The sequence below is a fragment of the Taudactylus pleione genome, unplaced genomic scaffold (assembly GCF_031769625.1).
Source record: "Taudactylus pleione unplaced genomic scaffold, aTauple2 ptg000641l, whole genome shotgun sequence".
Lineage (NCBI taxonomy): Eukaryota > Metazoa > Chordata > Amphibia > Anura > Myobatrachidae > Taudactylus > Taudactylus pleione.
Window position 1 is genome coordinate 172,005 of NW_028285043.1, and position 20,195 is coordinate 192,199.

At 44.7% G+C, this 20,195-nt stretch overlaps 1 protein-coding gene across 1 annotated transcript in view; it reads right to left on the reverse strand.

Annotated features, from left to right (window-relative positions):
• Nucleotides 1-11,308: 11,308 nt before the first annotated feature.
• Nucleotides 11,309-20,195, reverse strand: part of LOC148479044 (calcium homeostasis endoplasmic reticulum protein-like) — a 55,279-nt gene continuing 46,392 nt past the window's right edge. The window contains exons 14-19 of the mRNA XM_088455009.1: nucleotides 18,819-18,965; nucleotides 18,257-18,367; nucleotides 17,737-17,831; nucleotides 16,042-16,227; nucleotides 15,639-15,689; nucleotides 11,309-12,019 (exon numbers count right to left, since the gene is read on the reverse strand). Of these exons, the coding sequence (XP_088311135.1) occupies nucleotides 11,982-12,019; nucleotides 15,639-15,689; nucleotides 16,042-16,227; nucleotides 17,737-17,831; nucleotides 18,257-18,367; nucleotides 18,819-18,965 (628 nt within the window). The 3' untranslated portion in view covers nucleotides 11,309-11,981. The remainder of the gene's footprint in view (nucleotides 12,020-15,638; nucleotides 15,690-16,041; nucleotides 16,228-17,736; nucleotides 17,832-18,256; nucleotides 18,368-18,818; nucleotides 18,966-20,195) is intronic.

Sequence of the window (20,195 nt, forward strand, 5' to 3'; positions counted from 1 at the left end):
CCCCATTTGTCTAGGGTTGGGTATGGGATCCCATCGGTCGGGATGGCGATGGTCAGAGTACCGACAGCGGCATCCTAACAGAATCCCGACAAGATAATGTAAGTACCATAACCTACCTCTCCCCACACCGTAAACCTAACCAGGACCGGATTAAAGGCAGGACGACAGGGGCGGTCGTCCGGGGGCCCCCACACACTGTGCACTAAACATTTTTTTTTTTGCAAATTTCAATGAGAACAGGGCTGCTGTTGGTGGAGGCGTTGCTTCAGTGCAGAGTGTGGAAGCTACGTGCTGATTGACAATCACAATCTCACTCAGCCTCAGCCACGCTCTGGACTCCTGCTGACAGCCTGCCTTAACACTGTGGAGCCCTGCAGTATTCTGCCGCCCCCCTGTTAGTATGTGCCTGTCAGAGCCCGGTGGTCATAGGGGGCCCGGCAACCCCTGCCACTTGTCCGCAAGTAGGGAAGTGTTTCAAAGGGTGGATTGCCCCACCAAGAACACGAGCCGGCTCAGAAGTACCCTGGCCCGGCCGAGGCCACCCTAATGACAATGGGTGGGCGGGCTGGGCCAGGGGTGCAGGGTGTAAGTGCCCCTTGGCTGCACTCTGTCCTGACCTGACCCTATCCGCGGGCTGATGATGGCGAGAGGTGAGGAGCAAGCAGATTCCAGACCGGAGCCTGTCTGCGATCTTCCGTTTCAGTCAGCAGAATTGATGATTGGAGTTGAGCTGCGGCTGTGTTAACTGCCAGGTATGAGTCAAACACAGCATGCAGCCGCACGGCTCTGTCTCTTAGCTGTAGCTGAAGTGTCCCTTGGCTGAATCTGCCTCCCCCGGCTCCTTCACATTTGGCACAACTAGTGCAGCTGCAGCAGCACTGACAGAGTGCACTGTACAGTCTAAGAAACCCCCTCTGTTACCTCCCGGTTGGAGGGTGGGCTGCCACTGGAAACACTAGGGCTAGTATTATTGGGCTTATATTGTCAGACATTCCTGTAACACACAGATTGGAATTTGGCTCCACCCCTTTGCTTCACACAGCTGCCTTTATTTATATGGCACCCGCCACAAAGGTTCCATCAATATCTGAATGAACGGCGTGAGTGTGGTGGACCCCTTTGTGTGTGTGTGTGTGTGTGTGTGTGTATATATATATATATATATATATAATTTAATTATATAATTTATTCAACTTTTATTGATAGGGGCCCCCACAGACCTTGATCCGGCCCTGAACCTAACCTAACCATCCCCCTTTTTTGCCTAAGCCTCCCCCTAGTGCCTAAACCCAACCCCATAAACCTAACAATGCCCCTGGTGCCTAACCCTAATCCCAAACTCCCACTATTCCCGGATACTTACCTTTGGGTTTCTTGCACCGGTATATTGATCGCCGGTATATCCAGAGCCGGCCCTAGCCAATTTGGTGCCCTAGGCAAAATTTTGACTGGTGCCCCCTACCCCTACAAATATATATATACATATATACGTACTGTACATAGTAATGCCCCTGTAGTAGTGCCCATATACAGTAGTAATACCCCATAGTAATGCCCCTGTAGTAGTGCCCATATACAGTAGTAATACCCCCATAGCAATGCCCCCATAGTAATACTCCTGTAGTAGTGCCCCATATCAATGCCCCTGTAATAGTGCCCATATACAGAAGTAATACCCCCATAGTAATGCCCTTGTAGTAGTGCCCATATACAGTAGTAATATCCCCATAGTAGTGCCCATATGGTAATACCCCTATAGTAGTGCCCATATACAGTAGTAATACCCCCATAGTAATGCCCCTGTAGTAGTGCCCCCATAGTAATGATCCCGTAGTAGTGCCCATATACAGTAGTAATACCCCCATAGTAATGTCCCTGTAGTAGTGCCCATATACAGTAGTAATACCCCCATAGTAATGAGGGCAGAAGTGCCGTTCATGCCCATTAAGGCCAGCTAAGCAAGTAAGTTGTCCCGTTGCGGGCTTGCTACGCTCGCCACAAGTTTATATTCCCCCTCTATGCCCACTTGGATGGTAGGGAATGACGCTGGACACTGGCTGATGACGTCAAGGTCCTCTCCGGGAAGGGGATTTAAACATTACACAGGGAAAAGGTATATAATTAGGGCTAATTGTAGAAAAAGGTGTGGTATAGATATAATAAAAAGTAAAGGGAGACAGTCAGTGGGAATCAGTATAATTTAACCCTAACCCCCCCCCCCTCCCCCCCCCGGAACCCTAAACCTAAGACACGGCTGTCCACTGCAGCGCCCGCCCTCCTTTCGATCGGGATTCCAGGCGCTGGTCTCCCAGCATAGGTAAAATGACAGGCGTCGGGATTTCGACGCCTGTCATTTAACCCTTGCCGGAATTAAGCAGTCGGGAAGCGGGAGGTCAGCATTGCGTCCACCGGCTTCCAGACTGCTTCCCAGTCAGAGTGGGAAGAAAGAAAGTATCATGATTGTAGGTACAAATCATGAGGAGTCAGAGAGACATGAGGGGGGAGGTGATAGAAGAATGCACACTGGGGGAGGGTAAAGAATTCTACATACAAATGAATTAGCTGCAGAATGAATGAATCAGGGAGGATGAGAAGAGGTGCTCAAGATCTGAACAGTCAGGGGGTAGCATAGGCACAGGAAGAGCTGCACCCCCAGTGAAAGAATGGATGCTAGCAGGGGTGTAACTATAATGGCTATGGGGGCTATCCACTAAGCGATTTAAGCAAGCGATTGCACGATAACGATGTCGTTATCCTGCAATCGCTTGCAAATCGCGCATGCATCGGGGATGTTTTGGATGGAAGCGACCCGCGATGCGCGTGCCCGCGGGTCGCTCCCGACATCGCCCGTACATGCAGGTCAACCTGACGATCTTGTCAGGTTCTGCATTTGCGGGGATGAGGGATGTGCCGGGACTGAATGAGTGAACGTTCAGTCTAGGCACATCACTAGCTATACAAACGAGAGCACGACTGCACTGTCGCAATCGTGTTGTTGTTTGTAAATTGCTAAGTGGATACCCCCCATTAGGGCCCCATAGCGCAATTTTGAAAGCCCCCCATCCCCCAGCTGCTAAAGAGTCACCTCTTTCCACAGCATTCCCTCAGACTTAAGTATACCCCCTGGTCAGGACCCCTCCCAATGTAAGCTCTTCTGAAGTCTGCACTGCTGCAGACTATCACAACTATGTGCAGGTGCTGAGTGCTCACCTCTCCCTTGGGTGTCGGTTTCTGTTTGGCTGCATGAGCTGCTGCAGTCAGAGTAGTGTTGGCTCCTCTAGTCCCGGCCCAGTTCATCTCTCTGATGCTGGGAGGATGGGGCTGCCCGGTGCGGTCCTGCTTCACTCTGATGCTGGGAGGATGGGGCTGCCCGGAGCAGTCCTGCTACACTCTGATGCTGGGAGGATGGGGCTGCCCGGAGCAGTTCTGCTACACTCTGATGTTGGGAGGATGGGGCTGCCCGGAGCGGTCCTGCTTCGCTCTGATGTTGGGAGGATGGGGCTGCCCGGAGCGGTCCTACTTCACTCTGATGCTGGAAGGAGGGGCATGCCCAGCGTGGCCCATAGTTATCATTCAAAGGGGCATCATGATTTTGTGCAGGGGGAAAGGCAGGCCCTGGGAGGTCTGGTTAGGCACTACAGAAGCAGGACCGCAGGCAACCACGATAGAGGGATGCATACGGCTAAGCTATTGTTTAGTCTCCACTCTGCCGGGGACTGATCCCCGGCGGTATATTAAAAAAGTGATTGTATGATTGATACCCCCATTCAATGCCTTGTCATAGATGGCGCCTGGAGCGTGACCTCCACGCTCCGCCCCTGCCTATAGTGCCGCTTATAAAAAAAATAAACACTCACCTTAATCCCCTCTCCTGCATCCGCCGCCTTCCTGTCTGCCCGGCTGCTCCTCAGAACTATGGGAGAGACGTCATGACGTTCCTCCAATAGTGCTCTCTGCGGGAGCCGGAGCTCAGGAGTGAGCTCTGACTCCTCGGATCTATGGGAGAGACATCATGACGTCTCTCCTATAGTGCCCGTGGGGAGACCCCGAAGCCAGAGTCCAGGAGAGAGCTCCAGCCTCCCGCTATCGCGACGCTGCAGGGAAGGAGCCGGGTGCCCGCTGGTAATAATATCTCAACGGGCGTCTGGCTTGGAGCCCCCCTGCGGTGCCGGGCTGGAGGACACTGGCGCCGGGTACAGCGGCACACGGTGCACATGCCGCCCCCCCCCCGTACAGAAGCTCATTCTGACCTGGCCAAACGCTGAGTTGCCAATCAAAGCTGAGCTCCGATCACGGCAGGCGGGGAGAGGGCAGCAGTAGAGCCGTTGGATTCCTCTGGGCATTTGCTTATACTGCCTATGCCTAGGGCCGGCGCTGGGTATACCGCACACCAGGATGCCAACTACATCCCTTCATCTATTCTTAGTGAATAATAACCTTTCTGCAGTCTCCACAATTCATATCTTAAATGTGACAGTTCTGTGATGCAAATTTTATGCTATAGAATCATACTCACAACTACAGCTACTTATTCTAATATAGAAAATCTGGTCCCTGTGCCCACCTTACCACCGTATTTCATGCCCAAATGCTTGTTGGGCAAGGCCAATTGCATGTGGGTCATATGTAAGCGACCCCCCCTCTGTGGATTCCAAGTGTCAAATTTGTTGCCCAAGGCTAGTCAACCCTTGCACAACTACAGCTACTTATTCAAATATAGAAAATCTGGTCCTTGTGCCCATTTTACCACCCTATTTCATGCCCAAAAGCTTTGTGGGCCAAGCAAAGTACAATTGAAATTTGTGTAATAGATACCATATTTTGTTTATTCAATGTAAGCTTATTGATTCTATTTTATAAAAATGTTTTACTATAACATGTTCTGAATAAGAAGCTGGAGCTCGAAGAAGAAGCTAACTTCAGCCTCGTGCATGGCAGCCCATCCAGACTGTGCCCTACTCCTAGGCACTTAAAGAATGGAATTGTGGGATTGCAGGGGGGAGGTGCTTAGGATTTAAAGCTACATTTTATTAAATGCCAGCTCTAGCCCCAACCTACAATCTCCATGGTCCAGTGTTCCCCAGCCTTGCTGCAAGAGAAGTTACATACAAGAGTGCCCCAGAAAAAGAGCCTTCTTCTCTTCCATTACTGTATCAGCGCTGTTATTTAATTGAGGGAAATCCAGAGAGAGGGGGGAGGTGTGATGACATGCATGAACCTGGTGGAAGGAAGATTTAGAGGGGGTCATAGATGTTATCATTACCTTGGTAAATGGATGGTTTGCAAAAATCTGTGAGCAAACCATCCTTTAGTATACAGTACTCAGTACTTATACATACAGTATTCAGAAGTGTATGCAGTTATGAGTCAATCCCTTTTGCTAGGTCTTTATTAAAAACAAATTAATTAGAAAAAGCATAATTCAGGAGATTGTAAAATATAGGATTATTCATCTTTATCAACTGCTTTTGAGAAGTATTTCAAATTGTCTCCTAATATAGAGGTTCCCAAACTCAGGCCTCAAGGCACCCGAACTGTTCAGGTTTTAAAGGATAGCCATTCTTGGCCACAGGAGAATTTATTAGTACCTCAGTCCGTTTAATTTAACCACCTGTGCTCAATCATGGATATCTCTAAAACCTGGACTGCTAGGATGCCTTGAGGACCGTGTTTGGGGACCTCTGTCCTAATATTTATTAACATCAACAAAAAAGAATTGATTGTTTTTTGTAATGTTGGATATTGCTAAAATACACTTCAGGTTTAGATTATGACTGATAAAGTTTATATGGTTATTGAAAAGCTCATGGCTTCAAAAGGGGCACCTTACAATTACTACTGTGGGCAGGACTTTGATGTACTTGGCACAGAAGGCATAGGAATTCTGTTACAGGAAATTTATAGTCCTTTTTCATATTTCAAGAAGATACCCATGAGCATGTCCATTAGATTAGGAAGGGCCTGGACAATTAATGCACCTCCAAATTTATAGATCATTACTTTGTTTTTATTCAGTAGCTTTTATGTTAAAATCAATTAAGCATTTACTGTTATTAATTAAAAACATTGATCTTTTATACATACAGATTACATAAACCAAAATTAAATATAGTGATTACGTAATAATCAGTCTCAAATATGGGAAAATATAAATTGCAGATACTATATATCATTTCCCATGCCAAACGCTCAAATTACCAAACTCCCTGAGAAAGTCTTTCATGCAATACTTAATACAAAGTGCACTTTTATGTGGATACCACACCAGGAAACTGCCCTGGCAGATGGTCAGGGCTTTCATCCATTCCTTAGTGACAAGCTTTTACTTGTTTTTAAATTTTAGATCAAAGTTCTTCTAAAACTTTTACACTATATATGCAACGGTTTTCTTTCAGATCTCAAAGACCATAATATGCCTTATCTTCCGCACCCTCAAAGAGAAACCTGGGCCTGCAAGACTGATACAGATGAGCTTATTTTCTTATGTATTTGGTACAAATTCAATTACCTTTTTATTAGAAGGGCACAGTTGTGCCCTTATATTAAGGCTGCATTATTTCTCCATAGAGAATGCTGGAGGGGGGGCAGGGTGTTCAAGGGGCTACACCTCAAAAACTATTAGAGGTACGGATCTGAAATTTGGTATGGCCGGGTAGAACTGTCACTGGGTGCTGCATGCCAAATATCAAGGCCAAAACAATTTAAAATTGAGGATTTGGGAGTAATCTAAAGCTGCAACTGTCAATTTTTTCTGACACTCAATTAGGACCACTTTTCTGCTGTAGTCTATAGGGTTTTTTTGGGAAGGTTAAACTCAGGGTAGGGGTGGAATTTAGACTTGGGGTTTGTTTTATTATGTAGCTATTGTGCCAGGGTACGTGCTTTTGGGGTTCAGGTAAATTAGAAAGTTACAGTTTTTAAACTATTACCTCAAGAAAGCGCCATTGTAGAGATAGGACTCTTCAACTTGTTGCGCAGCCACAGTAGGAGCCTCCAGCCAGTGTAATAACTGTGGCTTCACTTGGGTGCACAAAGATGGCTGTCGTTTGCGGGCTTTAGCGGTGGTGGGCTCAGGGGAAAGAAGCTGGCGTCAGCTGCAGCCGACGGAAAGGCGCAGGGGGTAGTGGGCGTTAGCTGCGACCAGAACCCGGGGACAGTAGCGGGCTTTAATAGCGGAAGTGAGGCTGGCGCTAGGACCAGCACACAGTATACAGGCTGAGATCTGGTAAAGCCATGATACCTGCTTCTGTGTTTAATTCAAGAAAAAAAAAAATGGCGTGGCCCCACCCCCCAGAAAGCAACCAGTCCCGGACTATGGAGCCCCAGTACTGGTTGTGCTAAATACAGGGGACAAACGATGTAGGGGTCCCCTGTATTAAGCACAACCAGCACTAGGCTTTTCAGAACCTGTTCTGGTTGCCAAAATACAGGGGACAAATGAAGTAGGGGTCCCCCATATTTAGCGGAACCAGCACAGGGCTCTGAGCCGGTCCTGGTTCTGGAAATACAGGGGGAAAAAAATGCATAGGGTCCTCCTGTATTTGGCCCCACAGCCGCAGCATCACCCCTGACCACTAGTCAGCCCAGAGATCAGTACAGAAATCCCGATGCGGAGCGCTCATTGGCTGAGAGAGACAAGCCTTCCGCCTCTCAGCCAATAAGCTGTTCTCACCATTGACTCTAATGGTGAGAGCAGAGAGTGCCCTTTTCAAAAATGGCGTCTCAGCTCCATTTTTGAAATTCAGAGACATCTCGCGAAGTCATTGCCCCACCCCCTCGGCTGGCTTAAATACAGCCAGCGTGAGGCCCCGCCCATTCAGTCATCGACAGGGTAGCTGAAGAGACCAGCTGAAGCATGAAGACGCCGCGGAAGCGCTGGATGGATGGCGGCCGCACAAAAGAGCTTAATGGCCGCCTCGCTCCAGGTGAATACGCCGTAGAAGTCCTGGGGGAGCGGCAGCCATGTAAAAGAGCTTAAAGGCTGCCGCTCCACAGGTGAAGGTGCAGCATAATAATATACTTTAAAAACTGTGTCTGTTTGTTTTCTTTTAATATTTATTTTGCAGTGCTACTATAGGTGCCAGCAGGACCTTAATGCCCCGCCTGCTGGTACTTTTGTTTCTCCAAGTACCAGTATGCAGGGATGCCTGGGACCTGTAGTACTACTGCAAAATATTAATATTTTCATATTCACCACATTTTACACAATCAAGCCAGCACCCACCACGCAGGGGTGCCCTGAGGAGGGGGACCCCTTTATTGGGGGGTCCCAAACTCCCCAGGAATCCCCGGCCTGGGCTGACTAGGTCAGGGGTGATGCTGCGGCTGGGGGGACTGGTGAAAGGGCTCCCCTGGTTGTGCATCACCAGCCCCCGATAGGAGTCCGGAGCTGGTTCTGGTAAATACAGGGGGACCCTACGCATTTTTACCCCGTCTTTCCAGAACCGGCTCAGAGCCGTATGCTGGTTGCGCTAAATACGGGGGACCCCCTACGTCAGCTGTCCCCTTGTATTTTGGCAACCAGGACTGGTTCTGAAAAGCCTGGTGCTGGTTGTGCTTAATACGGGGGGCACCTACGTCGTTTGTCCCCTGTAGTTAGCACAACCAGTACAGCACCAAAGCCCGGTGCTGGTTGTCTTCTGGGGGCGGGGCTATGCCCTTTTGTTTTTTACACATTCAATTTTTAACAGATGCGTAGATGGATCTCACTGCTGCATTCATGCATCTGTGATTTATTGATTTGATTACGCACTGCAAGTGAGCCCTCTATCGACCACTTATGCCCCCTTTGCACTGAAACGCTACCACTGCTCTGCACCATCGCTGTTGCTGCTACCCCCACAACTACAGCCGTCTCGCACTCTACACCTCCCAAACCAATCTCCTGTGTGCTGTCCCCTCTTCCACCTGTGTTAGGGTACCATTTTGTTGGTCTTCTCCCCAGCAGGTGGCCCGGTTTGCTCATCCAAACCCTGATGGTTAATAAAAAAAAAAAAAATAATAAAAAAAAAAAAAAGCTATGAAATTCCATAGACAAAAAACCTTACGATTTCACATGTCCCATTAAGGCTGCTTAGACATGATCTGAAAATTCACAAAACCTATTGATTTTCTGCCACTCAAACTTCAAAAAGCAATGAAATTACGATCATTAAGGCTGATGCCTTAATGGACGTGTTCCTTGCGTAATACAGATATGGTATGCCATCATACCCTGTGGTTAACTGCAGATTCAGCACTCTCACAGAATGAGATTGCTGTCACTCACAAAATGGTGGAGCTGCTAATTCCCAGAATTGTGTGCTCATTGGAAAATCAATATATTTTATGAATTTTCAGATCATGTCTAAGCAGCCTTAATGGGACATGTGAAAGGTTTTTTGTCTATGAAATTTTTAATATATCTCACATTTGGGCGTTACATATTGAACCACTGTCAGCAATATAAGCTACACCAGGAAGCTGGGACATACACCCTCATAATAAACACATTAAAAGAGCCATAAATAGATCTGACGTTTCAGGTCTTTAATAGCCCGTTTTCAAGGAGCAAAACGTTACAAAAGCTGTCATCTTACCTTCAAGTATGTATGTGCATGTAAATTACCATTATTTTTAGACTCTTGACTGGAAGCGCCGATCATTGGCTAAAATATTAGATAGATAGGTCTATCTATATCTACGTTATAAGATCAAGTTACGTACTAGTATGGAACAGTCTCTCTCTGTAGCAGAACATGCACAAATGTAAAGGCCCTGACTGAGAACAAGAAGAATTTCATATGGAATGTTAGCCCATGGCCAACTTTACTTTAATCAAAATGCCATTGCCAAATGACAAAAAACAGAACTATACACTCATCAGCCATAACATTAAAACCACTGACATGTGAAGCGAATAAGATTGATTATCTTGTTATAATGGCATCTATCAAGGGTGGGATATATCAGACAGCAAGTGAACAGTCAATTCTTGAAATTGATGTGTTGGAAGCAGGAAAAATGGGCAACTGTAAAGATTCGAGTGACTTTGACAAGGGCCAAATTACGATGGCTAGACGACTGGGTCAGAGCATCTCCAAAATTGCAGATCATGTGGGGTATTTGTGGTATGCAGTGGTTAGTACCTACCAAAAGTGGTCCAAGGAAGGACAACCAGAGAACAGGTGACAGGGTCATTGGTGCCCAAGGCTCATCGATGCACATGGGGAGTGAAGGCTAGACTGTCTGGTCATATCCCACATAAGAGTTACTGTAGCACAAATTGCTGAATAAGTTAATATTGGCTATGATCGAGAGGTAGAACACACACTGCAGCTCAGTTTGCTGCATATGGGGCTGCATAGTTACAGACTGGTCAGAGTGCCCATGCTGATTTCTGTCCACAGCCGAAAGCACCTGCAATGGGCAAGTAAGCATCAGAACTGGATCATGGAGCAACAGAAGACAGTGGCCTGGTTTGAGGGTTCACCTTCTCTTTTACATCATGTGCATGGCTGGGTCCGTGTGCATTGTTTACCTGAGGAAGAGATTGCACCAGGATGCATTATGGGAAGACGGCAAGCTGGCTGAAGCAGTGTGCTACTCTGGGCAATGTTCTGCTGGGAAACCTTGGGTCCTGGAATTCATGTGGATGTTAATTTGACACGTAACACCTACCTAAACATGGTTGCAGACCAAGTACTCCCCTTCATGACAACACTATTCCCTAATGACAGTGGCCTCTTTCAGCAGAATAATACAGCCTGCCACACTGCAGAAAATTGTTCAGGAATGGTCTGAGGAACATGGCTGAGATCAACATGTTGACCTGGCCTCCAAAATTCCCCAGATCTCAATCTGATCCGAGCATTTGTGGGGATACTCTTTGCTGTTTTTATTGGATGTGCTGGGAAAAAAAGTCTGAGCCATGGAGACCCCACCTTGAAACTTACAGGACTTAATAAGGATCCGCTGCTAACATTTTGCCACAGGACACCATCATAGGTCTTGTGGAGTCCATGCCACCATGGGTCAGAGCTTCTTTGGCGGCGCGAGGGGGGGGGGGGGGGGGGCCTACAAAATATTAGCTATGTGGTTTTAATGTTATAGCTGATGGATGTATACACACAGCTATTATTGCATTTCATGGGTTATACTTGTGGCAGACATTGTTGAAACTTTATATCTGTATCAAATATCACTTCAGATCAAAAGACAAAAATACACTTCCATGCAGTTTTGACGTTTCACCTTGTGGGGTTAGTTGTACCAGTTCACAATGATATATGCAGCTTTATATCCGATTGCTAGAAAGAAATTATGTATGTTCCAATTCAACAGTTTATTTTACAAAATAAAATTGTAAGGGGAAGATGGCTAATCACATACAAATAAAAGTTATAGAGCACAGGGTACAATATTAAACAGAAAACAGTCAAGGAGTAAGAAAATTGTGGCATCCTCCCGATCCACAACACCTTAAAATGTAGGAACATGTACCCAATACTTCTTTGTCTGAAAACACCCTACAGAATACTTAAGACAGCGATTTTCAACCTTGTTATGCCATTATTTTTAAAAAATAATTTTTAATGAAGTCTTAGAAAATCCATTGTATATGAGTAAACTGCTGGTGAACAGAACAGCCTTTACTAACAACCTAGTCCTTAATGCACTTAGATATGCCTCTAAGGTGGTGCAAGGCTTTTTACGCGGCGAGTGTAAAAAACAAACAAAACAAAAAAGCTAACAGACTGATACTTGGAGGCTGAAAACTAATTTTTCTCACTAGGTGAACACAGGTAGGAATATCTGACAACAGAGGTGAAAATCTGTAGCAGTAATACCCCTGTTGAATTAAATGGAATCCTAGTGTCAATTTTATGGAGCTGCACAAAGACCACCTGAATGATCCATCCAAAGTATGACAGAAACCAGTACATCTAATGCTTCCAGAGTTTACAGCAACAATTCAGGTTATGCAGGAGGCTTGGACTGGATTATTCTTGCGCTGGAGGATCTTGTCCCTCTCGCTTAACTAATGGGCAAAAAAAAACACAACAGCAAGTTAATATATAGTATTGTCTTTATGTAAAACGTTCCAAATTTTTAACATGCTTAATAATTATATTCAAATCACATGTACTCCTTGTCGGAGCATATTGGTATTTAAAAAAGAAACCTTCTGTTGTGTGGCCTGTGGACATCAGGCAGTGTACAGACTCAGGTAATGAATAAAAGACCATAGAAAAATACATCTAAATCCTTGTTACCTTAACAACTAGGCAAAAAGTACAGTTCATACAAGCTTGCTTTATAAAAAAAAAAAAAAAAAGTAAGTATTAAAGCGTCTTTAGATGTTTTTTAAGATGTAAATAATAAAGCTTTAAAGTGTATAAATATATTCGTGTTACGCTGGCATTACACACGTTATATTAGGATACTAATCACTTGGCATCCAGAGTTTACCAGTCAGTACAGTTACCATTTTTAGATTTCTCATAACTTTAATCCCTTTATCTATTCCAAAGAGATTTTTTATGATTATTACAGAAGTAATAAGCTTGTAAATAGAATAGCTGAGGGGCATAGGATACATGTGGTGCCATTGGGGGTGCGGACAAGGCCAAAAAGGACTGAAAGTATGACATGAAACAGGACACGGCACACACAACCTGCTGCTTACACCGAGATACAAAGCAGGATTGCTAATCTACAGAAAACTGATTTATGGTGGCACTCTTTAGATCGTTATTTACGTTAAAAATTTAACTTTCGATAATTCATCAATATAGACTGACAAAAATCACACAAACGTCTGAACGTTCAGTCATTGGCCAGTTTCAGGCCCATTTACAACTAGATTTAATACTTCCTTTATAACCAAATCACTGGTCTCAACAGTAATTTACAGTTACTCCTCTTTTGTTACTGAACTTAGTGTGATATTTGTCTATATTTAAGAATTATTAAAAGTTAAATTTTAAACAAAAGTAGTTATCCAGAGAGTGCCCCTAAAAAGGAGTTTCTTCCTTAGATTAGCATCCTGCTTCTCTTGCTTTTTCTGAGGAGAAGGAGTATAGTCAAATTCCAAGGGAACACCACCAAACACAATTTCAGACATCATGTGTTTAATATTACAATATTGTCATCATTCTTTATCTATACATGTATATATAGTCTTGTGCAGAATCGTGTTTAAGAATAAATTAAACTTTCTAGCATATAACTATAACTAGGCATAATTAAGCAAAAACAAACACTCTTTATGGCTCCTTTAAAAGGATAAAGCAGTATAATTGTTACATGAGTATACAGAGCACAGCTGTGGAGTTGGAAGAAATGTACAGACTTCAGCTATAAATAAAATCGTATATTATTATGTGTCTGAGCACATGAGCCTGATCATTATCTTGCAGAAAACAGCAAGAGGAGAAAAACAATCAAGTTTGTTGAACATGAAACTAAACCAAGACACTAAAAACAGCACAGCAGTGGTTTTTCTGTTAAAAACAAGAGAAAAAAAACTGCTTGGTGAAGTAAAGCTGCCCCATTGTTCAGGGAGTGATCACTGTGAGTGATAATACACATAATGTTGGTATTGGTACAGGGGTGTATTAAGAGCTAGCCAGTTATTTATCTAACAAAGCCTAAAGGAGCATGCAACAGGTATTAGGTGTGCAACAGGCACAAACACCACAACAAACCAGGGAGGAAATGCAATGTTCCCCAGATGGACTTTGAGGAATTGACTTTACAGTAAGGACGGCAATCATAAATTAGGTGGGAAATCCAGGAACAGAGTATTTTGTCCCTCCTGGAATGGGTTATGTTGGGAGGTGTGGCGGTGGTGGTCACGCACCGGCCAATACCTGCACAAAAATCTTATGCCGGAAACCCGCATATTTGGATGGACAAACCAAGTGGCCTCCCTGCGCAGTTGTTCAACCAAGGCACCCTTCTGTGCCACACAAGAAGCAGTCACAACCCGAGTAGAATGTGCCTAGATAGGGTCAGGCACAGGCTCACCCAAATAGACATGAGCCTGCTTAATAGCAGAGGTGATCCAGCGAGCCACTGACTGCTTGGAGACAGGCCAGCCTAGTTGGTGAGCGTCAGAGGACCAAAAGACTTTCCGACTTCTGAAACGTCATGGGTCGGTCCTCATAAACCGGCACCGCCCAGACAACATCCCAAGAAGTGGAGAGGGCTATCAGAATCAGGAGGGCTAAAAGCCGGTAACACGATCTCCTGATTTAGGTGAAACCACTTTTGTGTAGAAAGATGGCTGAATATGGAGCACCGCTTGGTTGGAGTAGAAAATCAGGAGAGAACTACCAGACTGCGCTGCTAGCTCTGTGGTCCTCCAAGGGGAGGCAATGGCCAACCAAAACGCCACCTTCCAAGTAAGCAAACACAGCTCAATCGACTCCAGGGGTTCAAGATGAGGTTGCTGAAGCACCCCCAAGACAAAATTGAAGCACAATGAAAGGTGGCTTTATATGCAGAACCCCCTGCGTAAAGGTCTGAAAATCCGGAAGCGAAGTCAGGCACTTCTGAAAAAGTACCAACAATGCTGAAACCTGACCCTTTAATGAAGAAAGTCTTTAGACCCTGTGACAATTCAGCCTGTAAAAAGGAAAGGAGACGCAGAACCGCGAAACAGATTCCCTGGTACTCACACCACCCAATACAGAAGCATAGTTCAATTCACAGCCGTAAAACCCCCCTTAGACCTCAAAATCCTGGTCTCAAGTTCCACAACGACAAAGGCAACCAAGACAAATCAGGATGCAGGAACAGCCTTTAATTTAGCAGATCGCCCCGCTACGGCAGTTCAACCAACACAGACAGAAAGCTCCACATACTGTGCTCTCTGGGACCAGTCCGGAGCAATGAGGAGAATGTGGGCCTCCCTCTTGATGCAGCGGAATCACATGTGGCAGCATGGAGTTGGACAGGTACAGGTAACCAATGCGAAAGGACCACATGACTGTCAGAGTGTCTGCCAAGGCTGCCATGACCTCTGTACCCCTAATGAATTGAAACCACTGGAAACCAGAGCCCACCACAACTGGGATTAGAAAAATACTTTTTTCCAGAATTCCAGTGCACAGAGGTGGAGCAGGCTGCACAGAACACCAGTCACTGACTTCAGGATCAAGTGGTCAGCTGCAGAGTTCCCATGGTATGGTGTCTCCAGACCTCCACATGCCTGAGCTTCACTGGCTCAGTAAAAAAATAAAATCAAAACAAAAGCCTTTAAAAAGGTGCACATCCACTAGGCGATGGGGTAACGACAATACGATTACAACATTGTAATCGTACAGTCGTTCCCCATCCCCTGTAGTGCCTGCACCGAAACAATTTGTCGTTCAGTGCAGGCACCCTCCCTCATCCCTGAACAATCTGTCGTTATCGGCAGATTGACCAGCATGTTCAGGCGATGATTGATGTCGGAAACGACCAGCGGGAGCGTATAAACCAGGTAGGCATCCTGCTGATGGGACAGATGCCCTACCAGTGCAAATGTGACTGAGGGTTCACATCCACTTTAAGCAAAATAGAACAATTTGACAGCTCCTACACACAATAATAAAGTAAAATTAGTACATAGGAAAGTAAAAATTCTATAAAGTAATGCAAATATTACTCACTGTTGGCCGGTGGCGTTGAACCTGGGGGGAACGGTCCACCTGCTTTGAAATCTGCGATAGACAAATTTTATGCAAACATCAAAAATACTGCTTTAAATTTTTTATTTAATACAATCACAAGGAGGAAAATACTGTAAATCTAAAATTACTGGAGCTATAACTTTAATTGGTTTGAAAAACGAGGTGCATTGAATTGCATCAATTATAAAACCCATCAAAATATGCAATATAAAAAGGTGAAGTATAATGTGCGACACACCATAGAATAAACAAAATTATTTACACATCCAAAACATTACTTGTAGTAGTCACTAGTGATAGCTTTCTTTACATTTCAAAATATATCATACAATGCACATGTGTGTCAGCTTGCATAAGTCCCACCACCTATCACAGCACTTACTCTCATCCCTTGCCTTCATACGGGCGATGAAGGAATAGCTTTTGTTCCTACGGTAATTTTCATAAGGGTCATCAAGAGACACACCAACTCCTTTGTACTGGTCCCACTTGTCACGGATGTCCCCACCTTTAATGGGATCTTGAATGCCCTGCTCATTTGCACCAAGGCCCCCAGCTCCACTCCATCCTAAGTAGAGAAGCACATACATTCAATGTCAGTTGCTGTAATACAGTAATAAATCTTTATACGGTTATAGTGTGGGTATCATTTTAAAGTAGGATGAAACAAAACATCTTTGTTAACAGGAAGTGGCAGTATAAAGAGAGTTGAATAAGAAGCCTATGGTCATATATCGGGTTTAGGGCATGTGTTTGAGGAGTTCGTCTATCTGGTTGCTTTTGCTGCACTGCACACTTTGGAGGACAAACATCAATTACATTGTGTCGCTAGAGCCGGAACAAGCTCCCTTAATGCTGGGCATACACGTGCAGATAAAATGCCTGTCCGACAGGCATTTTAACTGAAAGCCTGATATTGTGGCCATACACTGATAATTCACAGTGTATAGGCCACAATAGGGGAGGAGACATTTCCTCGTTCCTTCAGGAATTGTCCACATACACTGCACGATGTGGACGACTTTCGAATCGAATGGACATGCTGGATGATCCGACATCCCCGGTCAATCTATATTTTCTGATTGGTCGCCGGCAGACACTGTGCAATTACCCGTCCGATCCACTGAGATATGAGTTTTAAGATTTATACATTATTGTTTTTACATGTTTTTAAGTATAATCAGTTTATATACTATTGTTCTCAATGAAATTTCTTATTAACTAATATTTGGAGAACCCCTGCAACTTTATCGCTCTTGTTTTTGTTGTGTATAGCGATTTTGCAACTCCCTTGGGGTACCAGCTGCTCATTAAGGAATAATCACACATTGTATGACCAGCAATCACTGGGGGAAATTCAATTCAGCACGATGATGAATAGCCGCGGGAGGGAGCTAACGCAGCTATTCAATTCAATGCGCTGTGAACCTTGTTGGGAAGCAAGCAAGTCAGAGAATGGCGGTTCTCACAACTTAACCTGGGTGTTAAGACGCAGTAACCGGCATTCTCCATCTAAAGTCCCGGGCGGGCAGCTGTTAGCGCCGATGAAAGCCCGCAAACAGCTGCACGCCCGGCACTTTTGTCGGATTTCTCCTCGCATCCCCCGCCCTAACAGCGTGTTGTATTGAATAGCTGCGGGAGCTCCCACCCGCGGAAGCTCCCACCCGCACTGAATATAGCACTGGTACATAGCACTGAATAGAATTCCACCCACTGTTATCCAAATATAAAATAAGAACGGCTATGCACCACTTGGTTTATGTAAACACTGCTGTAAATTACTTGCATTAACACTATTATAAAGCTTTTCTTTTCTGTAGAAAATGATTGTTTAACACAGACTCTGCAGTTCTCTGCAGGGTTTGCAGCTACCTAACCAATGTGGCACTGTATGTATGATAGTAGGAGCAGCCTTAAAGTTGTCATTGTTAACTGACTATTTATAGGTGTGCAGAAATTAGACTAATGATCTTTGTGAACAAACATGATAAATAGCACTAGCTGTCTAAATATAACTTTCACCTTACTTTGTACCTATAAAAGAAAGAAAAGGCAAGCAAATTGTTACACATCTTACCCATTTTCACAAGCATCTGGTGCCCCTTGTTCTCCTCCCCAAGGCGCACAGTGGGTACAACTGCTCCAGTACCAGAACCCAAGCCAGAGGATGACCTGTAAAATACACATACACACTGAGAGCAGAAGGCTCCAAATGGAACAAACCCACTTGGGGCAATCACCGTACAAATGTAAGGCATTTACATTTGTACAGTGATTGCCCCAAGATAAGCTAAGAGCCCCCTTCCACCCACGGAGCCCTATAACTACCATCAAAGGCCTAATACTGTTCATTTCCCCCTCCAGATGCCAGTTGAACAGATGAGATGCCTAAATGATCATCTGCCATCCTAGCCATGATACCTAGGCAATCCAAAATTACAAATTTCTGTAACAAACTATTAGAAGTATCTATTTTTCTAATTTCTCAAATTGTTACAATGCTACAAGCTTATCTTTAGATAAACAAATGTCTTTGTTCGGAAAACGTAAATAAATCAATGTGTTTATACAGAAAATATGGTCTGCTGTCTACTTACGGTGGTGTGGCACTGCGAGACCTAGATCTGCGCCGTTTTCCAGGAGAGAAGGATTTTGATCGAGACCGAGATCTGGAAGGACTGCGAGATGACCGAGACCTGCTTCTACTCCTGAAACGAAAGGATATATAATGCAAACTAAACATACATTTGTCAAATGCACTTGTTAGGATCTTAAGTCAGAAACAACTGAACGGCATCCCAAAACCGACAGAAAGAAGGTGGTGGCTTTTACACCAGTCATAAATTTGCCAACCTTCATGTATCTTCTTTTGCAAAACAGCCCTTTTCTTTATGGATCAATAATGATAAAGTTAGCTGTGCACTACCTCCTGTATAGCCATACAGAATATTGTTCCAACCACCTCTTTGGACCCAAGGCAGAACATTTTTCAGCGCATCAAATACTTCAAATTGATTCTGGGGCTACTTTTAAATTTTATTTCCTGAACTGCTGCCGTTTGCAATGCACCGACATGACCAAACACAAATCATGTGGTCATGCTTTGACCTAATGATCCATTGTGTGTCTAAAAAAGATAAAATGCAACATATGCCTCACCTAGATCTGGAACGAGAATAAGACCTGGAACGTGACCGAGAACCTGACCGAGACCTAGAGTAGGAGCGGGAGGACTTTGAAGATCTGGAGTTGGAACGGGAGGAGGATTGTCCGTGACTTTTTGAACGACTTTGGGATCTTGATGGCCTGCCAGCAAAAAAATAAATAAAATATAAGAACATGTAAGATGTGTACACATGTAAAGGCCCTGACTGAACAAGAAGAATTCCACATGTTGGAAAAGTAGCTTAACTAATGTCCCCAAAGCTGACTGTTAAACAAAATTTCAGGTGTGGAAAAATGCTGCAAAGTGAGAATGCTTTCAAAAATAGAAGTGTTAATAATTTATTTTTATCAATTAACAAAATACAGAGTGAATGAAGAGAAGATAAATCTAAATCAAATCAATATTTGGCGTGACCACCCTTTGACTTCAAAACAGCATAAATTCTTCTAGGTACACTTGCAAAGTCAGGGATTTTGTAGGATTATAGTCAGGTGTACAAATAATCAATCATACCAAACAGGTGATAATGATCAACATTTTCATATGTAGGTTGAAACTGTCATTAACTGAAACAAACAGCTGTGTAGGAGGCTTAAAACTGGGTGAGGAACAGCCAAACTCTGCTAAAAAGGTGAGGTTGTGGCAGGCAGTTTCATGTCAGAGATCATACACCATGGCGAGACTGAGCACAGCAACAAGACACAAGGTAGTTATACTGCATCAGCAAGGTCTCTCCCAGGCAAAGATTTTAAAGCAGAAAATGTGCAGGTAGAGGCTGCACTCTCCGTGGATCACCATGCACTAAAGAAAGGGAGGGCTGCTGGAAACATGTAGGATACCCCCACCTACATAAGAAATGTATTTGAACTAAAGAAGAACCAGCGCTCCCCAGAATGTGACAAAGGATGGTAATAAAATATATGACAGACGACCCAGGTCCGGGTAAAGGCAAGGACCCTGAGGCAACAGGTCCGGACGTCGAGGCAACAGAGTGTCGATGGAGAGACTCCAAAGATGTGAGTACCAGTGCCGTCTGGGCCATGCTGGAGCCACCAGCAGGATTGTGCCTCCTTCCTGTTTGAACTTCTGAATTAATCGAGGAAGCAGGGAGAATGGAGGCACAGGTACGCAAACTGGAAGGCCCACTGCACAGACAGAGCATCCACCAGAATCGCCTCGGCATCTCTTGTTCTGGACCCGTACACTGGCAGTTTGTGATTGTGTCGGGAGGCCATGAGGTTCATGTCTGGAAGGCCCCACCTGTCCACTAGGAGCCGAAACACCTCTTGGTGAAGAGACCATTCCCCTGGATGCATGTTGTGACGGCTGAGGAAGTCCGCTACCCAATTGCGAACTCCTGGAATGAACAC